Source organism: Chaetodon auriga, chromosome 24, assembly GCF_051107435.1.
Source record: "Chaetodon auriga isolate fChaAug3 chromosome 24, fChaAug3.hap1, whole genome shotgun sequence".
Taxonomy (NCBI): Eukaryota; Metazoa; Chordata; class Actinopteri; order Chaetodontiformes; family Chaetodontidae; genus Chaetodon; species Chaetodon auriga.
This window is the reverse complement of record NC_135097.1, coordinates 16,184,136-16,209,759: the sequence shown is the minus strand read 5'-3', so window position 1 is coordinate 16,209,759 and position 25,624 is coordinate 16,184,136. Positions and strand designations below refer to the sequence as shown.

Sequence of the window (25,624 nt, the reverse complement as noted above, 5' to 3'; positions counted from 1 at the left end):
CACCTCCACTCCACATCTTACCTGCCACCTGCTCTCTGTAGCCACGCCCTCCTCCCCTCACCTGAGCTGCACACTTTTGTCTCGTTACTCATTAAGTGAGTATATAAGCACTGCTGTTTGACTGAGTCTTTGCCTGATTGTTCTCTGTGGTTATGCAAGACTTTTCTGTCCTTCACAGATCACACTTGTCAGCTTTGTTATTCCATCACACTCTCCTCCAAGAAAGGGCTTTAAATTTGACTCAACATTCAAAACTGAATCTAGCTGAACTGTTAAACCGGAAACGATGGACAACTTGCACAATGAGAGAAAACTTAAAGAGAATCTTACTTTTAGACTTTCTGTCCATCGTCATGTGGCTCATTGCTGTCTTTGAACAAAATGAAGATAAAACAGATTTGTGTCATAATCACATGTAATTTGTGAATTTTGAACGTAAAAATCATTTTAGCTCTGCTGGCTGACAGAACTCACATTTGTTAATACGTGTTGAAGAAGTGTGTTCAGACCACACTGTGCTGTCTCTTCCTGTCACACAACTGATGTGTGCCTCACTTGCTCCTCCACTGCTGCAGACGTCCTTCTAACTCTCACTATGAGACAACCTGGAGAGCCATCATTGTCCTTACTGGCTCCTCCATCAAACACCAACCACATGCAAATACTGAGAATTAAAGCTCTGCAGCAGGAAGACGCACTCCAATGAATGAACATCAGATCTTTAATGCAAAATTCAAAGTTTGGCAAGAATGATTATTGCTTCACCAACAAGGCATACAAAGCTTGATATGACACAGCATCAGTTCCAGGTGCCTCCTGAGTCTATCTGGTGGAAGCATAAGTAACATTTGGCTCCAGCTCTCTTCTTTTTGCTTTCGGTCGAAACGTCACGGCTGCGTAGTTCATCTCATCAGAGCCCACGTTCTGTAAAAAGAGTATTTTCAGGTTGAATGTGGTGACTTGACGTGATGATTAATTCCTGCAGTCTGACTGTTTGACATTTGAGGCCGATGCTAATAAAGATATTTGGCTTATTTCATTTCTAAATACATACGATTAGCAGATGTTCTTCATAAGATGCCCTTAAAATCATTCTTTAAAGGATTTAACAAAGATATTGACTGAGCAGCACATTTTCCATCTGAAAAATAAACTTATTAGTGCTCTCTAATGGACAAACTATGAAAAGGAGACACTGTGTGCAAAGTGCCTCAAACATAATTTGGAGATTTTTTGGAATTTCTTGTTACTTAGCTGCTCATATATACTCAATGCAAATAAATACATCCTGTATACATGCATATATACAAATCCACCAACATTTCAGGGACTAGCTAATATTAGCCGATACAATACAGCACTGGCTGTTTGTCATCGGACTGAATCAAACAAACCTCTCGTTGCTCTGGACTCTGTTCTTCTTCACCAGCTAAGAGACAGAAACAAAACATCTGGTCAGTTCATTGATCACTGTCACTGGTAAAACAGGAGTTTTTAACTTTAAGAGCATTTCCACCAGCGAAACAAAAAACAAATGTTAGTCACAGACGCTGTGAGAAAGTACCGTTCTGAAGTTTCCTGCTTTTAACAACCAGAGCAACAATGACCATGACAAGGAAAACAGTCAGAGCACCCAGGATCATATTCATCAGCTTTGATATTCCCTCAGAGTCTACGAGAAAGAACACTCAGTTAGACTCTTTTTCCCTTCAGAGACTTGATGTCTGAAATGGACAAAACTGAATTTAGCTCAACTGTTTCGCCTTCAAACATCTGATGATCAGCACAGTGAAAGAAATCTTTAGGAGAATCTTACTTTCACACTCGCTGCACACGTCGTCATGTGGGTCATGGCTACCTTTTTAAGAAATGAAGATACATTTAGCCTTGAGTTGATTTTTTTTTTTTAACAGATTCACATCAAAATTATAAGAGCCACTTTGTTCCAAAGAGGGTGTTATTTTAAGACATAAATAATAAGAATTTGAGAATCAAAATAATGAATAATTAGAATCAAAAGACAAAAAATATTAATCTTACCTTTAATGTTTAAATATATTACACTAAACATTGGATGTCCAGCATTGTAAAATCCACAGAAATACTGTCCAGAGTCAGATAAATCCACTTGTTTGATTTGGAGAAAGAGAGTGGACATGTTGAATCTCATTTCAAATTTTCCACTTTGGTATCCTTGGCACAATGTGGCGTTGCTCTTAGACCAGATCTTAACAGAGATACAGCTGATCTCGGTTCTGTTCACCAGTCTGAACCAGAACATCACATCATTATATGTGGAAACTTCAGCGCACATCAGTGTGACTTCTTCACCAGGCTGAGCCTCCACAGTCTGAGACCCAGAAACTGAGACAGAGATCCAGCCTGAAACAACCAGATGACAAGAGGCTTCCTCATTATAAAGCCACGACAACACCTCTTAATAAAGGTTCACAAGTCAGTAAGAAGCAGACTGGCCTCAATTAGAGCAGGTTGAACATCCAATAATAAAATTAACAATACAGTTGCTAATGATTAAGTCAGTGGCAGTACTTACTGAGGCTGCAGAGAATGAATGCTGCTGTCAAGGTGAAGTTCATCATTGTGCGAATGACAAATTAGAGTGTGCTCCAGGAAGGCTGCTCTCTACACAGAGAGGTGGGCTGTTTTTTTTTTGTTTTTTTTTTGCTTGTGTTCCTGAAACTGTCCACAGGCTTGCGTTCAGCAAAATGAGCAAACATGTAGGCTCAAGGACAAACTTATTTTATTCTGAAAATGATATTGTCACGATAATCTTCACAGCAAAGTACACACAATGCTATGAACAAAGATATATGGAAGAAGAAAAGGATCCACATAAGTTGAGTGGCCACAATAGGTATCCACTGTGACACACTGTGTCCTCTGAAGTGAGGACATCAACCGATCACTGTGGCATTTATTGTTGCTCTGGGGACTGAAGATGTGCTATTGTTACACATATCCTCCAGTCATTCTTCACAGCCCAGCTTCTGTGTCACACATGTTGGTGAAGGGTTCATTCACTCGGTTTACAGTCTTCTTGGTGAATCCACCCACCAGCCACGACCACACCTCTATGAGTTCGGTTAAGATCATGCTCTCACCCTCCAGGTCTGCCGCGGAGGAAGGACTGACCAAGGATGGGTCAAAATCAGAGAAGAATTTCACCAAGCATGGTGTGTGTGTGTGTGTGTGTGTGTGTGTGTGTGCATGTACTGTGTGGCGTGACAAATAAAGGATGTCTTTCTTTAAGCTGTTCATGCTCATCCTTCAGCAGAACAGACGTTCTGTCTTGTGTGTCCTGAGTCTTTTAAGATGCACAAAGTAAATGCTCAGTTTCCAGTGTCTAAAGAATCTGATATATACTGGTGGTTTTTTAAGCAGCATTGTTTTTTGCTGCACCCTCTCAGTCTTTGATGTGTGTTGGTTTGGCTGGTTTCTGTGGGGTTTTTTTTTTTTTTTCAAAATATTTGGACAAATACAGCATTTTTCATTGAGACCAGGATAGTGTTTACTTTTAATTCTTATTATTATGGTGTTGGTATGCAGTGTTTTTTCCACTCTCACTCCCTCTGCTCCACTCTACCTGCCAGCCGCGCCCACCTCATCAGCTCTACTCTGCTCACCTGCCGACACAGCCGCAGCTCATCATAATCAGCCCTGCATATAAGCCTCTCCAGCACTCTCACCCGTTGCCAGATTGTTCTTCTGCAGTATGCGAGACTTTCCAGTGTTATCCTGCTTGATCACCCGTTGCCGACTTTGCCTGTTCGCGACCTCCTCGCCTCGTCTGCCTCCCGGTAAACTTACCTGCCTTCCGTCCCTGACCTCGTGCTCTGCCTCAGCGTTTCTGGTGTCTGACTGCTCTGCTGGAAACGATTCATCCGCCTGGCTTCGGCTATCCTCTTGCCTGCTCCCCATCGGTACTTCTGCTTCCGTGGACTGCTCATCTGGCTTTGACCCCCCGGCCTGCCTCCGACTACTCCTCTGCTCTCTCCTCGCTGGCACCGCTGCTCGATCAGCTGTTTCTTCAGGCTGCAGAGCTCCCTCCTCGTCATCAGCGGCTGAAGTAAGTTACTCCGCTGCTCGCCGGCACCGCTGCTCGATCAGCTGTTTCTTCGGCTGCGGAGCTTCCTCCTCGTCATCAGTGGCTGTAGTAAGCTACTTCTCTTTCCCTCGCTTGAGCCCCAGAGACATTGTGAGAACTCTCAGCCCGGAGAAAGTACTTAATTCCGAGTTACTTACTCTGCTCCATACCTTGTTCCTGTGGTAACAAATAAAGGTCATTACCAACTGTTCCTGCTCTCCGTTGTACTGCATTTGGGTCCAAAACACGCCCGTTTCAGTACAATCTGGCCAGAAATGGACCCAGCAGATCCCGCCTCTCCTCAGTCTCGCCTAGCCCGGGTGGAGGGAATGCTCCAGCAGCATGAGGCTTAGCTCGCCTCCAACGCGGCGGAGGTTTGTCTGTCAGCTTCGGCTCTGGAACGAGCGCTAACTTCGCTAGCCACCCAGGTACAACAGATGGCCACCTCCATGACTCAACACGCCGCCGCTGACTCAGTTCCAGCCCCTCCTGCTCCTACCCCGGGGCCATCTTCGAGCACCACATCCGAACCCCGGGTGGGGGGCGCCAGAACGCTATGCCGGGGACCCTGAGGGCTGCAGTTCTTTCCTGACTAACTGCTCTATTCTGTTTGCCCTGCAACCCCACACCTTGGCCACAGAGGGAGCAAGAGTCGCCTTCGCCATCAACCACCTCACTGGAAAGGCACGTTTGTGGGGAACAGCGGAGTGGGAGAGAGGCACGCCAGCCTGCGCCTCTTTCCTTTCGCAGAGGAGCTACGCAAGGTGTTCCGACCCATTTCCTCGGGTCGTGATGCTACAGGGGGACTCATGAGCCAGAGGCAGGGGGATCGGACTGTTGTTGACTATGCCATAGATTTCAGAACCCGGGCTCGTCTCAGTGACTGGAACACTGCTGCCCAGTGTGACGCTTTCCTCAACGGTCTAGCTCCTTACATTAAGGATAAGCTGATCTCGTTTGACCTCCCTAATTCCCTGGATGGACTCATCGAGTTGACCACAAGGCTGTACAGGCGTATACAGGTGAGGAGGAGGGAGCAACGACAAGAGGCAGCAGACCATCGACCTTCCATCCCCCAGTGTGGGTATCCTGCTGCCCCCGTCCTTCCCTCGGAACCCGCTCATGGGGGGGCGGAGCCTATGCAGGTGGGACGCACCAGTCTAACGCCTGAGGAACGAGAGCGACGCTGCCGAAGGAATCTCTGCCTCTATTGTGGCCAGGCTGGTCACTTCGTCTCCAAGTGTCCAGTAAAAGGGAGGGCTCAGCAGTAAAGAGGGACATCCTGCTGAGCCGGTCCCAGAATTCTGTCCCCAACTCACGACCACTGTTCCATGTTCAGCTCCTGCTGGCAGGGGGATCCCATACCCTTGCCACCTTCATCGACTCTGGGGCAGATGTCAGCCTGATCGACGAGGAACTTGCCCGTCAGCTGGAGATTGAGCAGGATCCTCGTCCTGTGCCGGCCAGTGCCTTGGATGGTCATCTTCTGGGGACCGTCACCCATCAAACCACACCCATCACCATGCTCCTGTCTGGCATCCACCAAGAAACCATCCGCTTCCATATCCTGAGGTCTCCCAACCTACCGCTGATCCTCGGCTACCCCTGGCTCCGCCGCCATAACCCCCATATTGATTGGTCTACGGGGTCTTTCCTGGGATGGAGCCCCTCCTGTCGCCAGGTCTGCCTCAGACAGGCAGCAGCTCCCACTCCGCCTGCCAGTCCCTGTGCTACCCCAGACCTCTTCATGGTACCCCCTGACTATCACGATTTCCGGGAGGTGTTCAGAAAGGCGAGGGCCACCTCTCTGCCCCCTCATCGGCCCTACGACTGCGCCATCGACCTCCTGCCCGGCTCCACACCTCCCAAGGGTCGTCTCTATTCCCTGTCTGCACCTGAGAGGGAGGCCATGGAGACCTACATCAGCGACGCCTTGGCTGCCTGGGATCATCCGACCCTCCTCGTCTCCTGCTGGTGCGGGGTTCTTCTTCGTCGACAAGAAGGACGGTTCCCTGAGGCCCTGCATCGACTACAGAGGCCTGAACGAAGTCACAGTGAAGAACTGTTTTCCTCTCCCCCTCATCGCCTCAGCTTTCAAACTGCTCCAAGGGGCCACTATCTACACCAAGTTGGACCTCCGCAACGCCTATCAACTGGTACGCATTCGCGAGGGGGATGAGTGGAAGACGGCCTTTAACACCCCCACAGGACACTATGAGTACTTGGTGATGCCGTTCGGACTCACCAATGCTCCAGCTGTTTTCCAGGCCCTCATCAATGACATTCTAAGGGACATGCTCAACAAGTGGACCCCAGCCGCCGAGGAGGCGTTCCAGCACCTTAAGGGGTGGTTCAGCTCGGCCCCCATTCTCCTGATCCCTGACCCCGAGAGACAGTTTGTGGTGGAGGTGGACGCTTCTGATGTGGGGGTGGGGGCCGTCCTCTCTCAACATTCTGCGGAGGATCAAAAACTGCATCCCTGCGCCTTCTTCTCCATGCGTCTGTCCCCAGCGGAAAGGAACTATGACATCGGTAACCGTGAACTGTTGGCAGTGAAGCTGGCGTTGGAGGAATGGCGCCATTAGTTGGAAGGAACCAAGACCCCCTTCCTCGTATGGACCGACCACAAGAACCTGGAGTACATCCGCTCTGCTAAGAGACTGAACTCTCGCCAGGCCAGGTGGTCTCTGTTCTTTGCCAGGTTCAACTTCACCCTCTTCTACCGACCAGGCTCCCGCAACGTCAAACCTGACGCCCTTGGGGAGGAGAACCCCTCCCTTCCGGACAGCATCCTTCCCACTTCCCGCCTGGTGGCCGTCCTTACCTGGGAGGTGGGGGAGCGGGTAAAGGCTGCCTTGGAGGATCAGCCGGGGCCCAGCTCTTGTCCCCAAGACCGCCTGTTCGTCCCTCAGGAGTTGAGGTCTGAGGTCCTCCAGTGGGCCCACGGCTCCCGACTCACCTGTCACCCGGGAATTCAGCGAACCAAGGAGGTTCTGCAACGACGGCTCTGGTGGGCCACACTGGATGAGGACACCAGAGACTTTGTAAATGCCTGCCCAGTCTGTAACCAGAATAAGGCCCCACGATGGGCCCCTGCCGGCCACTTGCAACCTCTGCCTGTGCCTCATCGACCCTGGTCCCACATCTCGCTGGACTTCGTCACCTGGCTGCCACGGTCAGGAGTTTATACCGCCATTCTGACAGTAGTAGACCAGTTTAGCAAGATGGCTCACTTTGTGCCCCTGCCCAAGCTCCCATCGGCCAAGGAGACTGCAGAGCTGGTCTTGCAGCACGTGTTCCGGCTCCACGGCCTCCCATCTGACGTGGTCTCAGATCGAGGCCCCCAGTTCACCTCAGCATTCTGGAGGGAGTTCTGTCGTCTTATGGGAGCCTCCACCAGCCTGTCTTCTGGGTTTCATCCTCAGTCCAACGGTCAGTCCAAGAAGATGAATCAGGAGTTGGAGACGGCGCTCCGCTGCATGGCCTCCAAGCACCCTGCCACCTGGTCTAAGCAACTGCTGTGGGTTAAATACGCCCACAATACCCTCACCAGCTCCGCCACTGGGCTCTCTCCCTTCCAGTGTGCCTACGGCTTTCAGCCTCCCCTGTTCCCAGCCCAGGAGAGGGAGTCCGCCTGCCCGTCTGTGGAAGCCTCGCATCATTGACGGGGCGCCTGCTTGCACGGTACACCGTCTGCTGCGCTCTCGTCGTCGTGGAAGAGGCCTGCAGTACCTCGTTGACTGGGAGGGGTACGGTCCGGAGGAGCGGACATGAGTCCCGGCCCGTCAGATCCTGGATGCACGGCTCATTCGGGAGTTCCATCGCCAACACCCTGACCAGCCCTCCAACATCGCCTCGGCACGAGGGGGGCCCAACACCAACCCTCAGTCCCCTCCTGCATCTGGGACATGTGGGTCTGAGGAGGAAGACGGGGGTCAGCCTCAGAAGAGGACGGTTCGCTCTTGGAGGGCGAGGAGGCTGGGACAGAGGCCTCTGAAGAATTTTAGCTGTTTCTTCAGGCTGCAGAACTTCCTCCTCGTCATCAGCGGCTGAAGTAAGTTACTCCGCTGCTCACCGGCACTGCTGCTCGATCAGCTGTTTCTTCGGCTGTGGAGCTTCCTCCTCGTCATCAGAGGCTGTAGTAAGCTACTTCTCTTTCCCTCGCTTGAGCCCCAGAGACATTGTGAGAACTCTCAGCCCGGAGAAAGAACTTAATTCCGAGTTACTTACTCTGCTCCATACCTTGTTTCCTGTGGTAACAAATAAAGGTCATTACCAACTGTTCCTGCTCTCCGTTGTACTGCATTTGGGTCCAAAACACGCCCGTTTCAGACAGACTGACATGGCACAGAGGAGAAACACAGGAAACACAGGGAAAGGGAGGAGGAAGGAGGCTTCCTGACAGCGGTGACATCTGAATATGCTGCTGAGTGTGAAAACTCCTTCAGGCGTTTGCTGAGAGGTTTGAGGACATGAGAAGTCAAAAAAGGGACTGAACATATCTGCAACAAGCTGTTTAATGTGGAACCAGCTGATGTGTCTGACAACCTACAACATGAAATCATTGAGCTGCAAAGCAACAACAACCTCTCTACAGTGGGGTGTTGGAGGTGGTTGGCGTGCGATGCTGGTGAGCGTCTTGGCCTGAACAAATCAGTGGCCTCTGTATTCATTAGTTTGTTTATTGTGTACTTGGTTAACTGCTGTTTTCTCTCTAGCTGCAGAGGAGCTGTTGGGCCTAAAGGGGTGGCAGGCCGGTGTCCCCTTCACTGATCCCTTCAGTGTCACTTGGATAGTGTGGGATGTTCATGTGTGGTGTGTCGCATCAGGACCCTTCCCCCTCAGCTGCTCCCTCCTGTTGCAGTTAGCCCCCAGCCCTGTTCTGGCATCAGATTCTGTATCTGCTGAGCTGCACTGTAGGTAAATCTGTGCTGCACAAAGCATCTTTTCTAAAAGCAGATGTGTGAAGACGAAAGAGAGTTTGAGGAAATTGGTTAGTGTGGTCTGTGAAGAAGGTGATGGTCTGAGGAGACGTGGACGTGGACTTACTGTTGATACATTTCTAAATATCTTCAGAAAGAGAAAAGATGTAAAGCTGTGGTGTGAAAGTCGTTCAGCTCTTGTTGCTTGTGGTTTCATCGCAGAGAGCTGAAGGCCAGTCTTCCTGTGGCTTTCGCTCTGCTCACAGTGTTTCACTGCAGTGGAAAATGGACTTGTTGCATACCCGCACATGCATGCAAACACAGCCATGGCAGCAAGCTAACCTTTGTCTTTGTCATAGACACATTCACCACGTCAGCATACAATTGAGACTTTCATTCAAATTTTAAAAAGCAGCATATTTATTTCAATCAAGAACAATTGTCTGTGGAAACATTTTCTACATTGGTGCATGTTTTGTCCTCAACAAGTCATATGTACATCACTGTTGTTGCCAGCTCCTCCTCCATCAAACCTCAAATGTGTGTGTGGGGGGGCTTTTTAACGATCAAGATCAGAAAGACCGAGACTTTGACCACGAAAGTCAAAGACGGAAACATGAGCCTAAAAATGCCAATTCTCAATGAATACACAGTAGGAGCTTCATTATGAACATATGTTTTGTGGCCACACATACAGAAAAGCAGAAGAGCAGATTAATATGATGAAGCAGAAGTTCCACACAGAGCTGCAGTTCGTGTTTCTTCCTGCGTCTATCTGCTGACAGCATAAATAACACGAGTCTCCACTCCTCTCTCTGATGCAGGCCTCCTGCTTCTTGTTGTCTTCTGATGGAACTCCACGATATCAGAGCCCAGATTCTGTAAATCACAATATTCAGAGTCACAAATGCTGCAGGTGAGTTTCCCCAAAATCTGCAAGTTTGTAAGTGTCCAAACAACTAAAACCCTTTTTTCCCCAAAAAGTTAGGGCACTGTGCAAAACATCAACAAAACATCAATGTGATCATTTGCTAATCTTCTTTGACATTTACTCAATTGAAAACTATATTTATTTAGTATTTGACCTCATCAGCTTCATTGAATTTGCTGAATTTTCTATCCTGAATTTGATGCAGCAACACATTTCAAAGAGGTTTGGACAGGAGCAACAACAGACTGGGAGAGTAGTGGAATGTTCCAAACAGGTGTTTTTGGATCATTTTTGGTTCATTGGTAACAGGTGATAGGATCATGATTGTCTATGAAAGGGGCGTCCTCGAAAGGCTCAGTCGCTCACGAGCGAGTGAAGGATGTTACTACATGGGCTCAGGGACACTTCGTAAAGCTGTTGTCGGTAAACACAGTTCATTTGTGCATTTTGTGTTTATTTACTTTTACACAGCGTCCCAACTTATTTGGAATCAGGTTTGTTTTAGCAGCAACGTGACGGAAACGCTCAATTTTCTCAGTTATCTTCTTTTGGAGTATTTTTATGTTATTAAGTGGGAAAACTGAACGGAATCACTGTTGGGAAGAAAGAAAAAGTGTGACTACAAGTAGCATTTGCTCACATTCCAAGTAAAGCAAATATGAATGAAATCAGTCATTTTGGTGAGAAACGCAGTTATTCTTCAAGCTGAGACTTGAAGAGCCGAATTTGCTGTTTGATGCCACCTCCAGCAGAAGATCATCAGCAGAGTTATCATGTGTTTAAATGGGACTTTAGGAGCATGACACACAGTTCATATGTTAACACTGGGTTCACCTTGTTTCTGTCCGACTGTGCTTCTTCATTCACTCTTCGCTAAAGGGCAAAAGACAAAAGTCTGATTAGTTCATTCTCAGACTTTGCTTACAAGAGGATGTGCAACAAATGAACAATCTACTGTACCTGTCTGAAGTTTCCTGATTGCAGCAACCAGAGCAGCAATGACTACAGTGAGGAAAACAGTCAGAGCACCGAGGATCACACTCATCAGATTTGATATTCCCTCAGAGTCTACGAGAAAGAACACTCAGTTAGACTCTTTTTCCCTTCAGAGACTTGATGTCTAAAATGGACAAAACTGAATTTAGCTCAACTGTTTCGCCTTCAAACATGTGATGATCTGCACAGTGAAAGAAATCTTTAGGAGAATCTTACTTTCACACTTGCTGCGCACGTCGTCATGTGGGTCATGGCTGCCTTTTTAAGAAATGAAGATACATTTAGCCCTGAGCTGATTTTCTTTTAACAGATTTACATCAAAATTCTAAAATCCACTTTGTTGCATGTTTTAAGACGGAAAAAAGATTTTGAGAATCAAAAGACAAAAACTAATAATCTTACCCTTAATGTTTAAATATATTACACTAAACATTGGATGTCCAGCATTGTAAAATCCACAGAAATACTGTCCAGAGTCAGATAAATCCACTTGTTTGATTTGGAGAAAGACAGTGGACATGTTGGATCTCATTTCAAATTTTCCACTTTGGTATCCTTGGCACAATGTGGCGTTGCTCTGAGACCAGATCTTAACAGAGATACAGCTGATCTCGGTTCTGTTCACCAGTCTGAACCAGAACATCACATCATCATATGTGGAAACTTTAGCGCACATCAGTGTGACTTCTTCACCAGGCTGAGCCTCCACAGTCTGAGAACCAGAAACTGAGACAGAGATCCAGCCTGAAACAACCAGACGACAAGAGGCTTCCTCATTATAAAGCCACGACAACACCTCTTAATAAAGGTTCACAAGTCAGTAAGAAGCAGACTGGCTTCAATTAGAGCAGGTTGAACATCCAATAATAAAATTAGCAATACAGTTGCTAATGATTAAGTCAGTGGCAGTACTTACTGAGGCTGCAGAGAATGAATGCTGCTGTCAAGGTGAAGTTCATCATTGTGCCAATGACAAATTAGAGTGTGCTCCAGGAAGGCTGCTCTCTACACAGAGAGGTGGGCGTTTTTTTTTTTTTTTTCTTGTGTTCCTCAAACTGTCCACAGGCTTGCTTTCAATAAAATGAGCAAAAATGTAGGCCCAAGGACAAACTTATTTTATTCTGAAAATGATATTGTCACAATAATCTTCACAGCAAAGTGCATACAATGCTATGAACAAAGATATATGGAAGAAGAAAAGGATCCATGGAAGTTGACCTCATAAGAGAGCTGAGAGATGGTTTCCAGTGTTTGACTGAAGAACAAACTGCAGTCTAGATGGAGGATATTATTTGCCATTGATGGGAATTTGTGCTGTAGTTAAGCCAGGACGAAACTACGGCTGCCAAACACTGTGACTGTGATTTAACAAGGAACCTACAGTGTCCCATTCCTGTGTCATGCTTTATTAGTGGATGCTGCTCTTTATGAACACTGTGCTTCAGGGGAATGTGGTGATCTGGATGCTCCTGATGACGTAAGTGGCCATAAGAGGTACCCTGACACACTAGGTGTGTCCCAATTCAGGGGCTGCATCCTTCGGAGGACCCAGCCTACGCGGTCTCTGGAGGCTGGGTCCTGCGGAGGATCCTCCGTCGGCCGCATCAACTATCGTTAAATGGGACGGTCTAGTCTTTGGAGCGTGTCCTGATTGCGTCACGACGTCATAACTTCTTCCCTCCTAACCCGGGAAAAACACACGTACGGGGTGCAGAGATGCGCCCGTACAGCTCCTATCGCTTGTAAGAGGCGCGAAATGTAGCCTATTATACAACTTACAAATTCACCTGATGTGAATATCTTCACAGCTTCGCGTCGGACGGTTCACGCGTCGTCCATTCATTTCTGATAATGGACACCTCAAAGGGCGTTATCCCACTTTTACCATGGTCACTTACAAAAGAAATAAATATTAAATCAATTATTAATACGTTAATGTTGTTTTTTTTTACCGTTAAGTTTTTCACAAGAGGCGGCTGAGTGGACTATTTAATATCGCTCGTTGTGACGCGTTGCGGTGCAACTGTTACATTAAACCTAATCAGTGGAGGGAAGTGACATGATTGCTTAACGTTATGTTACGTGATACAAAGTATCGTTTCAGAGGGCAAGTGCACCTCTTACCGCTTGTGTGTGTCCAGAGGATGATGCCAAATTTTGTTTCAAAGACTCAAAGTCCACAGATAGTTTCCTAAATCATTTTTATTGCAAGAAATATTATCTACCATTCACTCTGATCATTAAATGTGGTTAGAGGAAACTGTAAAATCACTCATGTTGTCTACTGTCTTGCCGTTGTGTTAAATAAACTGTGAAATAACGTATGTTCTGAGTTTCTGTTGCCACGGTTACCAACTAGCGTTTCAGCCAGCGCAATAATTTAGAACAATCAGGCTATTTGACCGGAACTTTTTTATAGTTGTCCTTCAACACTTTTTAACGGACACCCTGCAGCCAATCACAATCGAGTATTCACCCAAAATAAGATATTAGTTGACATGCGAGCTTGTAGCATTTGTAATTGAAGAGTTTTAATAAGGCTAACAGTTAACTGAGCTCCTCATATCAACAGGTCGCCATTATTTAAATAATAAAAAAAAAACAATCACGCAAAGCATCTTGGGATATGGGAGGACGTGAAGGATAGTAGCGACGCATCCTCCAAATACAGGGAAAAGGAGGACGCATTTGTCGGCTGCATTTGGAGGATCCTTCGAATTTGGACGAATTGGGACAGCCTTCGCGCAGCGTTATGACGTAATCGGCCTTCAAATCCATCCTCCGAAGGATGCAGCCCCTGAATTGGGACACAGCTACTGTGTCCTCTGAAGTGAGGACATCAACCAATCACTGTGGCATTTATTGTTGCTCTGGGACTGAAGATGTGTTATTGTTACGCATATCCTCCAATCATTCTTCACAGCCCAGCTCCTGTGTCACACATGTTGGTGAAGGGTTCATTCACTCAGTTTATAGTCTTTTTGGTGAATCCACCCACCAGCCACGACCACACCTCTATGAGTTCAGTTAAGATCATGCTCTCACCCTCCAGGTCTGCCGCGGAGGAAGGACTGACCAAGGATGGGTCAAAAGTGGTGGTGGTTTTTTGAGCAGCATTGTTTTTGCTGCACCCTCTTGGTCTTTGATGTGTGTTGGTATTGCTGGAAACCAGTCTTCCTGTGGTTTCTGTGTTTTTTTTCCAACATATTTCGACAAATACAGCATTTTTCATTGAGACCAGGATAGTGTTTACTTTTAATTCTTATTATTATGGTCAGTGATAACAAGTGTGATTTGGCCTTCATGGACATCTCCGAGTTCCTCTCAGAGCTGAACCTCAAACTCCAGCAGCTTCTCAGCTCTCTGGCTTTCAAATGATTTGTCATTTGAAAGCCGAATTAAAGTCAAGTCAAATTAAAGCTGTGGCTCATGCAACTGGAAAGAGGAAACAAACGCCTGCTATTGTTGAGGTCTGAGATAAATGAGTGAACTTTCAACACAGACAAAAGAGTATTTGAGTAGTAAAAGGGATTTATTGTCACAAAAACAATCAGCTGAGAACTGGAGAGGAGATCCTGGTTTTTATCCTGTGGTTAATGATTGTGGATTGGCTGCAGCTGTGGTGGCTGATTGGTGCTGCAAGCAGGTGTAGGTGAACCGAGATTACAGGGAAACACCTAGTCCAGTCACACACACATGGACAAACACAAGGACAGACTGACATGGCACACAGGAAACACAGGGAAAGGGAGGAGGAAGGAGGTTTCCTGACCCTCTGGTAAGCTCGTCCATGGACCCGCTGCAGTTCGCGTATCAGCCTGGCATCGGAGTGGACGATGCCCTCATCTTCCTCCTCCATCAAGCTCTATCTCACCTGGAATCGCCTGGGAGCTCAGTTCGGGTCCTTTTCCTGGACCTTAGCAGTGCTTTTAGCACCATCAGGCCAGCCATCCTGAGACACAAGCTGGAACTTTCGGGAGTGGACCAACACGTCACATGCTGGATCGTGGATTACCTTTCCAACCGCTCACAGTATGTGAGGACACGGGACTGTGTGTCAGGGACTGTCCTCTGCAGTGTGGGGGCCCCCCAGGGAACGGTGCTGGCATCGTTCCTCTTCACCCTCTATACAGCAGACTTTCCCACCTGTCACCCACCTGCAGAAGTTCTCTGATGACTCTGCCATTGTCAGCCTCATCACAGATGGGGACGACAGGTCATACAGAGGACTCATCCAGGATTTTGTGGACTGGTGCCAGCAGAACCACCTCCAGATTAACGCGGGTAAAACCAAGGAGCTGGTTGTGGACTTTCGTCGGCGCCCGCACTCTTCACCAACACCAGTGAACATCCTGGGAAGGGACATTGAGATGGTGACATCTTGTAAGTACCTGGGTGTTCATCTGAACAACAAATTGAACTGGACTCATAACACCACTGCACTTTACAAAAAAGGACAGAGCAGACTCTATCTGCTCAGGAGGCTGAGGTCTTTTGGGGTGCGTGGGGCACTCCTAAAGACCTTCTATGACTCTGTTGTGGCCTCTGCCATTTTCTGTGGTGTAGTCTGCTGGGGGAGCAGCATCACTACAGCTGACAGGAAGAGGCCGGACAAACTTGTCAGGAAGACCAACTCTGTCCTGGGATGCCCTCTGGAACTGGGGGGGGGGGGGAGGGGGGATGAAAAGCCAAGCTGTCCTCCATGACAGACAATGACTCCCACCCCCTCCAAAACACACTCACTGCAAAATGTGTGAAAGAGCGGTATCACAGGTCATTCCTCTCTGCAGCTGTCCGACTGTACAATAAAAACTACTCCAAGTAATCAGTGCAATAGTCTGGGCAAAAAGCTGTGCAATAAAAACATGTACATAACAGTTTGTAAATACTATCTACAGTTTCTTACAATTTTTTACAATTTCTTTCTTTTTATTTTTATTTAAAATCCTCACTCTTTTGTATATACTATTTTTGTTTCTAATTTGCATGCACTTCTTATCTTAATCTTTACTGATGCTGCTGTATTCTGGAATTTCCCCTCGCAGGACAAATAAAGTAATATTGAATTGAATTGAACTGAATTGACAGCGGTGACATCTGAATATGCTGCTGAGTGTGAAAACTCCTTCAGGTGTTTGCTGAGAGGTTTGAGGACATGAGAAGTCAAAAACAGAGACTGAACATATTTGCAACAAGCTGTTTAATGTGGAACCAGCTGATGTGTCTGACAACCTACAACATGAAGTCATTGAGCTACAAAGCAACAAGCTCAAAGCTACAACAGCCTCTCTACAGTGGGGTGTTGGAGGTGGTTGGTGCGATGCTGGTGAGCTTCTTGGCCTGAACAAATCAGTGGCCTCTGTATTCATTAGTTTGTTCATTGTGTACTTGGTTAACTGCTGTTTTCTCTCTAGCTGGAGAGGAGCTGTTGGGCCGAAAGGGGTGGCAGGTCGGTGTCCCCTTCACTGATCCCTGACTGTGGAGCATTCAGTGTCACTTGGATAGTGTGGGATGTTCATGTGTGGTGTGTCGCATCAGGACCCTTCCCCCTCAGCTGCTCCCTCCTGTTGCAGTTAGCCCCCAGCCCTGTTCTGGCATCAGATTCTGTATCTGCTGATCTGCACTGTAGGTACCTCAGTTTCAAGAAGAAGACACAGTCATCTGTGCTGCACAAAGCATCAAAGACGTGGATGTGGACTTACTGTTGATGCATTTCGAAATACATCCAAACATACAGTATCTTCAGACAGAGAAAAGATGTAAAGCTGTGGTGTGAAAGTCGTTCAGCTTTTGTTGCTTGTGGTTTCATCGCAGAGAGCTGAAGGCCAGTCTTCCTGTGGCTTTCGCTCTGCTCACAGTGTTTCACCGCAGTGGAAAATGGACTTGTTGCATGCTGCACATGCATGCAAACACAGCCATGGCAGCAAGCTAACCTTTGTCTTTGTCATAGACACATTCACCACGTCAGCATACAATTGAGACTTTCATCAAATTTTAAAAAGTCAGCATATTCATTTCAATCAAGAACAATTGTCTGTGGAAACATTTTCGTTGTCGCCAGCTCCTCCTCCATCAAACCTCAAATGTGTGGGGCTTTTTAACGATCAGAGAAAAACAAAACGAAAAACAGGAAGAAGTATGTGAGAATCGAAACTAAACACGAGAGAGAAAATAGCATGTTCATCTTAATGTTCAGTCTTTTTCACTGTAGGGGAATCAGTTCGTTAAACCTTTAAGTTAATATTGCACTTGTTAATAAAATAGGGGCACCGACCTTCCTCAGCTCAGAAGAATTATATTTATTATTTCTTTTAATGCTGATTTAATGATAAAGAATGAACTAACGGTAGACCAGTCTGATAATCTGACGCGTAAATTCTCGATACAGGGATTGCTTCTATCCAGCTCAAAAGGACACCGTCTGACCACAACTTGAATGAAAAGTCTTTTTTATTAAACACAATAATGGGAATGAATATGAATAATGAATAATACGAAAAGTAATATGGATTCTATGACATAACACAAACAACTGTATGGAGAAACTTATGGCAAAATAATGGCAGAATGAGTTTGGCAATAGTGAGAAGTAGTTTAGAGGAAAATGGGGACGTGAATGTAGAGTTAATTTCTTGAATGAATGACTGAGAGAATCTAAGGAGAATTGAGAGTATTATAACCTTATGGCACCAACTCGTTATTCAAAAGTCTGCCTACTTTGTCAGCGACGCTTCGGCGGACGTCTGTTCCGAACTGACACGAAGGGGCCACAGAGGTTGTTTTCTGTCTCTGGTCTGCTGGGCAGTCCAATGGGGGAACCCAGTCGAACCGCTGGGCTCAGTCAATCTTGGACAGATGTTTCAGGGGTCTGGATCGGTAACAGGCACAGAGCAGCTTCTGATGGTTATTTAATCCAGACAGGTGGGTCGAGGCTGGCTACAGGTCATCGGTGCAGAGAGTTAGCAGTCATGTGGCAAAAACTTTAGGTTAATAATAAAACTGAGAGTCTCTTCGATGGCCAGTTGAAAATGGATGGGACGAAGAAATAAAGAATGGCAGACTATGTTTGCTGAAATAATTATTACTATTATTGCTACTTATTATAACTGTCTTATGTCAAGTGTATAAAATCTAACCACTATGAACCTCTAGATGGCAGTATGGTTGCATGGTAGAAACTCAGAAAAACTTTTTTCGGCAAATTAAAATCACAGTTTTGTCATTTTATAAGGTAGAAACACAGGAAAAGCATTGATATCATACAGATTATGAGTTTAGTACTGTAAGAAGATCCAAAGTGAACTCAAACATATAGATTTCATTATCCTGGTGTGATAGAAAATGGAATGTCTAATTTACAACCTATCAGCATTATCTGATTTTGTAGATTCTTCTGAGGTCTGGCACTTATCCATCCAGACGGTTTTATTGTCCTTATCGTTGTAGCTGTAAAGCAAAAATTAGCATCTCCATGATTAACGCTCTGGGTGAAAGGTAACCCTTGAAGTTAAGAAGAAGAAGAATTGGGGGGAGACATTCCCCTTTATTTGTCACACACATGCGAGCACGGCACACAAGGTGAAATTTGACTTCCGCCTTTAACCCATCCTGGTCGTCCCTCCTCCGCGGCAGACCAGGAGAGGTGGCCAGCCAGACCGGCGCCCGGGGACCCATCTTCGGCGTCACCATTGGTCAGGTGGTGATCTTCTGTTCTGAACTGTCTGTATCTACTGCTCCCTGAAGGAATTCGGAAAGGTGTTCCTCAGCCAGACACCTTGGGCTCTATTTTCGTCCCTGCCGCTGGTGGGGCGCAGGGTGCGCAACCCGAGCAGTGGTATTTTCGTGCAGCGCAGGCAGGTATTTTGGTAAACTGAGGTGCACAGAGGTACGCCAGGCCATCCTGCGTTGCGGCACAGTAGGGGGAGGTGTCAGCAGGATCAGACAGCAGATTTGGATTTCGGTCCATTTCGGGCCACGCCGGCGGCGTAAAAGTGTGCTGAAAGCTTGCCACCCACGACCTGGTCAACTCTGTGTGCCAGCAGCGCGCCGCTGGGCAAGTGGATTTTCGTAAACCGGCGGAGTCGTGCGCCCACATAACCAATACCTCATAGGCAGGTTTCCACAGTGTCTGCCACTGCAAGCCTGGACCTCCCGGACCAAAACGTCAGTCTCCTCCTGGGAGAAGTTTGGGCGTCAGACAGTTTCCTGCACGGGCTCAGTCATCCTTGAAACTTGCCATGCGCCTCGCCAGCGGCATTTTTAAAGGTGAGGCGAGGAGCTGGTGTGATTGGTGAAGATTGGACTCGGCTGTGTCAAACCCACTCCACGCCTTCTCCCCTCCCTCCTTTGGAGTTGCGCCGCTGGGTGGGACTGAGATGAGAACGGACAGTAGTTGCTCCCGTCTGGGCCGCCACGCCCCATCGGCGAAGCAGACCTGACTTTGCGCTGCGCCGGTGGCGGAAACGAAAATAGAGTCCAACGTCTCTCTCTGATTTAACACCTCCCTGTAAACAGTTCAAACCGGTATTAACTCTTAAAAGTTGGGATGTTTTACGACTCCATTTCTCCTGAAGGAATGCAAAAGGGGGGGAGAAGGTCAGTTACAGGTCAGTTTTGCTACATCACAAAATGAGACTTTAGACAAAGTGATATTAATTCCTCTAATTTGACAACCTGCTCTCATTATACTTGATATTTGCGGGAGCAAAAATGTTTGCTGCAGTTGCCTGCACCTGTTCCAAATAAAAAGGGAGGGCCTAATTCTTCTGCAGACACAGTATTTCTATGTCTCTGCTCACTGGATGTAAGTCTTGTCTTAGACTGAAAGTGATGAAATGGACAGCAGTGGTTCTGGAAGCTAAAGTCTAATGAAGGCTGCATGACATTTGCCACAATGTGCCGGAGACAAAAGCTCTGATGTTGGCACAGAACTCAACAGAACAACAGAAACAGTGTGCAGCATGGCTTCAAAGAGGAGCAAACTGGGCTCAAGTGTTGTGAGCACATAACAGGAACAGGAAGTAGTAGAGCACTAATAAAAATACAGCAGTTGTGTCCACACTCAATTTGAATAAATCACATTCAGTAAGTCAGCAGTCAAAAATGTCGTAAAGAGGATGATGAAATGTTGTGTAGCTTCCATTATATCATGACATGACATGAAAATCAGCTGTGGACTCATAAGTCGTGGTCATATGTAGACGTCCCTGTTTGTGCAGCAACACATGAACAAACGAACAAAAGAGACGCACACTCTTTCAGCTTGTCCAATCACTGGATAGAAATCTGTAGCGGTGCCTTTGTTCAACACTGTTGTCTGCTGCTCTCATGAGCTGTCGACTCATTGAACGTGTTTCCATTGAACTGCACATTTTCAATGTGTGTATAAAAGACCTGAGTGGAAACACCAGGAATTTAAAAAATAAAAATAAAAACCGAAGTATCAATAGAGCTGCAAAATGTTTGACATTTATTCCAGTATTACATTTGTTCCATTACACACTGAACAGCACATTAATATGATGAAGCTTCAGTTCTACTCTGAGCTGCAGCTACAGTTGCTTCCTGAGTCTGCGGGCAGCATAAACAACACGAGTCTCCACTTCTCTCTCTGATTCAGGCCTCCTGTTTCTTATTGCTGTTGAAGACAAACTCAGTGCAGCATCCTTCAGGTCATCAGAGTCCAGATTCTGCAAATTAGAGGCAGACACCTCTCAGACGACTTCATCAGCATCAGTTATTTAAGTTATTTAACTAATGAAGAAACTCCTGGAATGACTCCTAAAAGTCTTATTTGATAAATAATAATCACTAATCAAACAGTCTTAAAGTTGGACTCACCTGTGTCCATTGTGGATTCTGCTCTTTATTATCTGCCGAAAGACAGACATAAAATGGCCTTTTCATGAGCTGTTAAATGTTGCTTTTCATACATGTCATGTTCAAACACAATGAAACAAAGTACACGTACCTTTGCGAGTCTTGCTGATTTGAACAGCCAGACAAATGACGACCACATTAATGAAAGCAGTCAGACCAGCCAGGATCACACTCATCAGCTTCGTAAATCCATCAAACACAGCAATCTTACCTTGAACCTTTAAATATGTTGCACTGACAATTACTGGCTTTCTATCTGAGTAAAATCCACAGAAATACAGTCCAGAGTCGGATGAATCCACTTGTTTGATCTTGAGAAAGAGGGTCGTGCTGTTGGAAGTCATATTAAATTTGCTGTTTTGAAATCTATCACAGAATGATGCATCGGCATTGGAGCTCATCATGGAGGAGATGCAGCTGACATTGTGTCTGTTGGCCAGTTTGAACCACACTGTGTGAGAGGGGAACGTGCTAAAGTTGGAGCACAGCAGTGTGACATCTTCACCAGGCTGAACCTCCACAGTGTGAAACTCAGAAACTGACATCCAAACTGAAACAAACAGCATGAAAATTATCCACAAACCTGGAACTCAACAGGAACCAAACAGTGCTCGTAAATGATGGAATTAAAGAAAAGCACATTTCAATTCCGGCAGATCACTGAAGGAAAGTTAGAAATTGTTGGATTAAGAAAGAAATCCACATTTGGGTACTTACAGAAGGTACAGAGGAAAGCTGTGATCAAGGTAAAGTTCATCATTGTGTGTTCAGTATGAGAGCACCACTGCAATGGTTGGAACTGAACTGTGCTCCAGTGAGAACAGTCTCAACGTAAAGAGGCGGAGTGTCTTTGGTTTGTCCGACTGCTCACACTCACAAGCTAAAGGAAATTGGCTGCAAATGAATAGCTGCAAGGAGAACAGGAGGAAGTTATTGTCTGGTTTGAAAACACTTTAGATCATCTAGGAAATGTTTGAGCATGAGTCAAAGTCTACAACAGATGTATCGGTGTGCAAGAGTCTATATAGTTTGAGGAAGTGTCATCGTTGACGTGCTTTGTCTCCATCAAATGTTCTTTTCCTCCCTCATACACTGTTTGATGACTGCTGATTTAGCTCTTTACCACATCAGGACACTTCAGTGCTGCGTCATGCTCATGTGCCGTGTTCACTGACTGCAGGAAAAAATCAAAAGCTGTGCTCTAAAAATATACCAAAGTCAGTGAGTCTCAAATGAAAATCTAATTCTGAGCCACACAGTTTGACACAGGATGCTTTTATATAAGACTGTGCAGGCGTCACCCTGCAACAGGCATCTTTCCACAAGGAAGTGTGAGTTTGTGCGAGTGTTGAGTCTGCTGAGTGCGACCTGTGGCGAGGGGAGCAGTGACACAGTTTGACACAGGATGAAAAAATACTCAAAGGCGCCATTTCTACAAATCCAAAAAAACCTTCACTTTCGAGTCCTTTTCTTCTCTGAAGGCCTTTGTTGTGTTTGGTTCTGATGCAGAGAGCTGAAGGCCGAGCTTCCTCTGGACGAGATGTCATTAATGATACAGACAGTGCTTGACATAGTGCTGTTTGTCACCACACTGACCTACAACAACAGGCAGATGGAGGCAAAATTCTCAACTAAACTGTATTTTTACCACATTATGACTAACTTTGACTTCACAGTTAAAATATGCAGTTGCTGCACTGATTCATGTTCTGCGTGTTTTTCGAGAAGCTCCTCATTTTGTCATTTTTTATTCACTGCTTCATGATTTCAGACTGTCTTCTTACAGGACTCATGACTGACGCCTCGAGTGATGTGAAGTTCACTCACTGCTCCTCTGCTGCAGACAGTGGAGCTGCAGACAGTGTTCCTTCTGGCTCCTGCTCCATTAAACACCATCATATTCCTGAGACAAAATGAAAGAGACGGACTGAGGCTGAGAAAGACGGTGGATGGTGGTGGTGGTGGATTCTTGTTGGTGTTGAAGACAAACTCGGGCGGACAGAATGAAGAGAAATCCCTCTGGAGTTCTTCACTGTGGCCACACTGCTCCTTCTCTCTCCTCTTCATCTCCATCACCATGACATTATGGCCTTTCAGGTTTCATGGTCGGCCAGATTGCGTCATATGTCTATTCACTGTAAATTCAATATGTTTAATTGTTCTTATGTCTTTTTTAATAGCAATAATAGTGTCTATAGGAAGTGAACACACTTGCTGCAGAACATGGCTCTGCTAACTGGCAGTGAATTACTCAGCAGTGTTTCATTGCAGTAGTTTGTTCATCAACCAGCAGGTGGCGCTTATGTCCACTCCATTTTATTATTGGGGCTCAATCAGGTTGAATCCATCATCTATCATGATGGTTCTGTTCACTTTTCTTCATGTCTCTTCTTGTGATTCAGCTCTTACAGAGGATTTGATTCAACATAACAGGAACATTATAACAGCAGCTCTAACAGGCTAACAGGTGAATTGATGTGCAGCACAGACGCTGTCACCTGGAAATGAGAATATTAGGAGATACTACAGAGGAAAAATACCTTCAGCAAGTTTGGAAAAAACTCACTGCCGACTGTCATTAAGTGTTGAGAAAGTTTCATTTGTCACAACCTGGCTCTAAAGGCCACGAGGCAGAATGAGAGACACATAGTTTCAAAGATGAAATAAAGTCATTTATTGAACAAAAGTTCCTGAAGTGCACAGACAAGAAATCATCAAAAGGTGTGGCATGTGTACATCAGTGGTGTCAGCAGTGTAGGGTGTGCATGTAGGCTCTGAATGGCAGCTTAATGTTGGAAAATGCATGAAGTAATCAAAGGCAAGCGAGCAGGAACTAACAGCAGCACAGAAGCAGAGAGATGCCTGCAGAGAGAGAGACCACAGCCTCCCTCTGGCCACCGTCACTCAGTCTGCATGTTTGTGTGGAGGCTCGGCCACACGAAGACCACCTGAACACCAACATCAGCACGTATATGGGACCTGAAAAAGAAATCCAAGGTTCATGCTTTATTGTCACTGAATGGAAATATTGCTGTTTAGAAAGCTGAACAGATTTCTAACATGCCGTTATTTGCAAGAGGCACTAAGAAGGCCGCCCACTGGCTCTGGAACTGGTTGCTGGAGGAAACTCCTGCAACATGGTCTTATTATCTTGACACGCATGAGGCTTTGGGCTCCAAGCCCTCAATAAGTCTTCCTGTCCTCATCGCCTCATGCATGTGGAACCTCACCGTTCTCCCAAGTCTCTCAAATGTTCCACATGCTCATCTCCAAATCCCTCAGTGTTCCTCCCTCCAGTCCAGCCTCAGCACCTTCACCTGGAACAAGCCAGCCTCCACCAGCTAAAACCAGCTGGAAAACACTGAGGGGTTTCTGGGACTTGACCTTCTTTCTTGTTCTTATGGGGAAGCTTTTTATTGATTAATATTTACTTTACATTTTTATAATATACTTCAGAGTCTGTTCATCGTGTCCTTCGTGTCTTGGATGTTTGGTCGCCATGGTAGCAAATACTTCAGTAAATGCAGGTAGACAGGTGAAGACGTGAGCTCACCTTATGGTTGGCTTTGAACAGGAATTTTGCTGACAAGTTTATTTTTCTAATAATATGTATGTAAATGTGAGGTTGAAGCCCCCCAAAAAAGCAGAGAATAAATGCATTTAGCTAGATTTTGAGACCTACCTCTCGACAGACACACACACACTCACACACACACAGACACACACAGCCGAAAGATGAAATGGAAGTTGAACAACCGACATTTCCCATCATGCCGTGCTGGACTGAGTAGTTTGTTCAGTTTGCTGGATGCTTTCAGTCCGAGTACGAGGCCTGAAAAGAAAACATTCCAGTCGTCATGGATCAAACCAAAGCCTGTATTCGGGTCTCTGCATCAGCCATGAACAGAAAAGACTGAATTTTAGCTTTGTTGCATCCTGGAAGTAAAAGAAGGAGCTCTTGCTCATTTCTTTGACATGCACAAAAGATTGGTTGTTATTATTATTATTATTTGGTTATTATGTGTGAAAAAAGGACTATTTAGTCATTTCAGTTTGTTATTTGCCAAATAAATAACAATAACATTTTCAGCAGACTCTCTGCTTTCATATGATACCAGGCTTGTGTGGCTTGCGTGACGTGATGAATCAGCAGACGCACTAAAGTGGACATACCCTGTATTGGTGTTTTCATCACATGGCCATATTATTTCTTGGGGTATGTTTTGTTTGGGTTGCAATGTTTGGTAGAGGCTTTTAGCCGAGTTTCTCCCCGTCATTCTGGTATGCTACACGTTAGGACTGGTGCTTCCTAACGTGACCATTGATCATCTGAACTGCGTGCATCTCACGCTGCCCCTGTACAGGGGGCACTGGTATATCCATTGTGTCTCAATTACTCTCAAGCGTAAATGCAATAACTAGTGATATGAAGATATATTTGTGTTTATGTGCATGTATGTTTATAGTAATGTTATAGTCTAGGGCTTATTTAAAGAGAGAGACGGGCCCACGGTGATTGATGGAATTGAGGACACACGACTGGCCGTCCGTCAAAACATGGACATGACAGGACACAAGTGTGAGAAGATCCATTCCTGGAACTCCGGTCTTCCGTGTGACAGGCGGCGATACTGTCCACTATACTAACGGAAATACCTCATCACTTTGTGGCTCCCAAGTGTCAAATGGATTACCAAGGGCACGAACTGCCAGCGCCTGTGGCTGTACGCCTGTGTATCCCCGGGGTGAACAGGTTCGGCTGGTGGGCACAGTCCCAGGAGGATGTGGGAC

General features: G+C 46.0%; 1 protein-coding gene across 1 annotated transcript; it reads right to left on the bottom strand.

Annotated features, from left to right (window-relative positions):
* Positions 1-822: 822 nt before the first annotated feature.
* On the bottom strand, positions 823-21,611 carry LOC143317479 (uncharacterized). Its single transcript, XM_076725630.1, has 4 exons — positions 21,551-21,611; positions 20,925-21,383; positions 1,395-1,429; positions 823-924 (listed from the first exon to the last, which is right to left on the bottom strand). Exons 1-4 carry the CDS (start codon positions 21,591-21,593, stop codon positions 823-825), a joined length of 639 nt encoding a protein of 212 aa, XP_076581745.1. The 5' UTR covers positions 21,594-21,611.
* Positions 21,612-25,624: the final 4,013 nt, after the last annotated feature.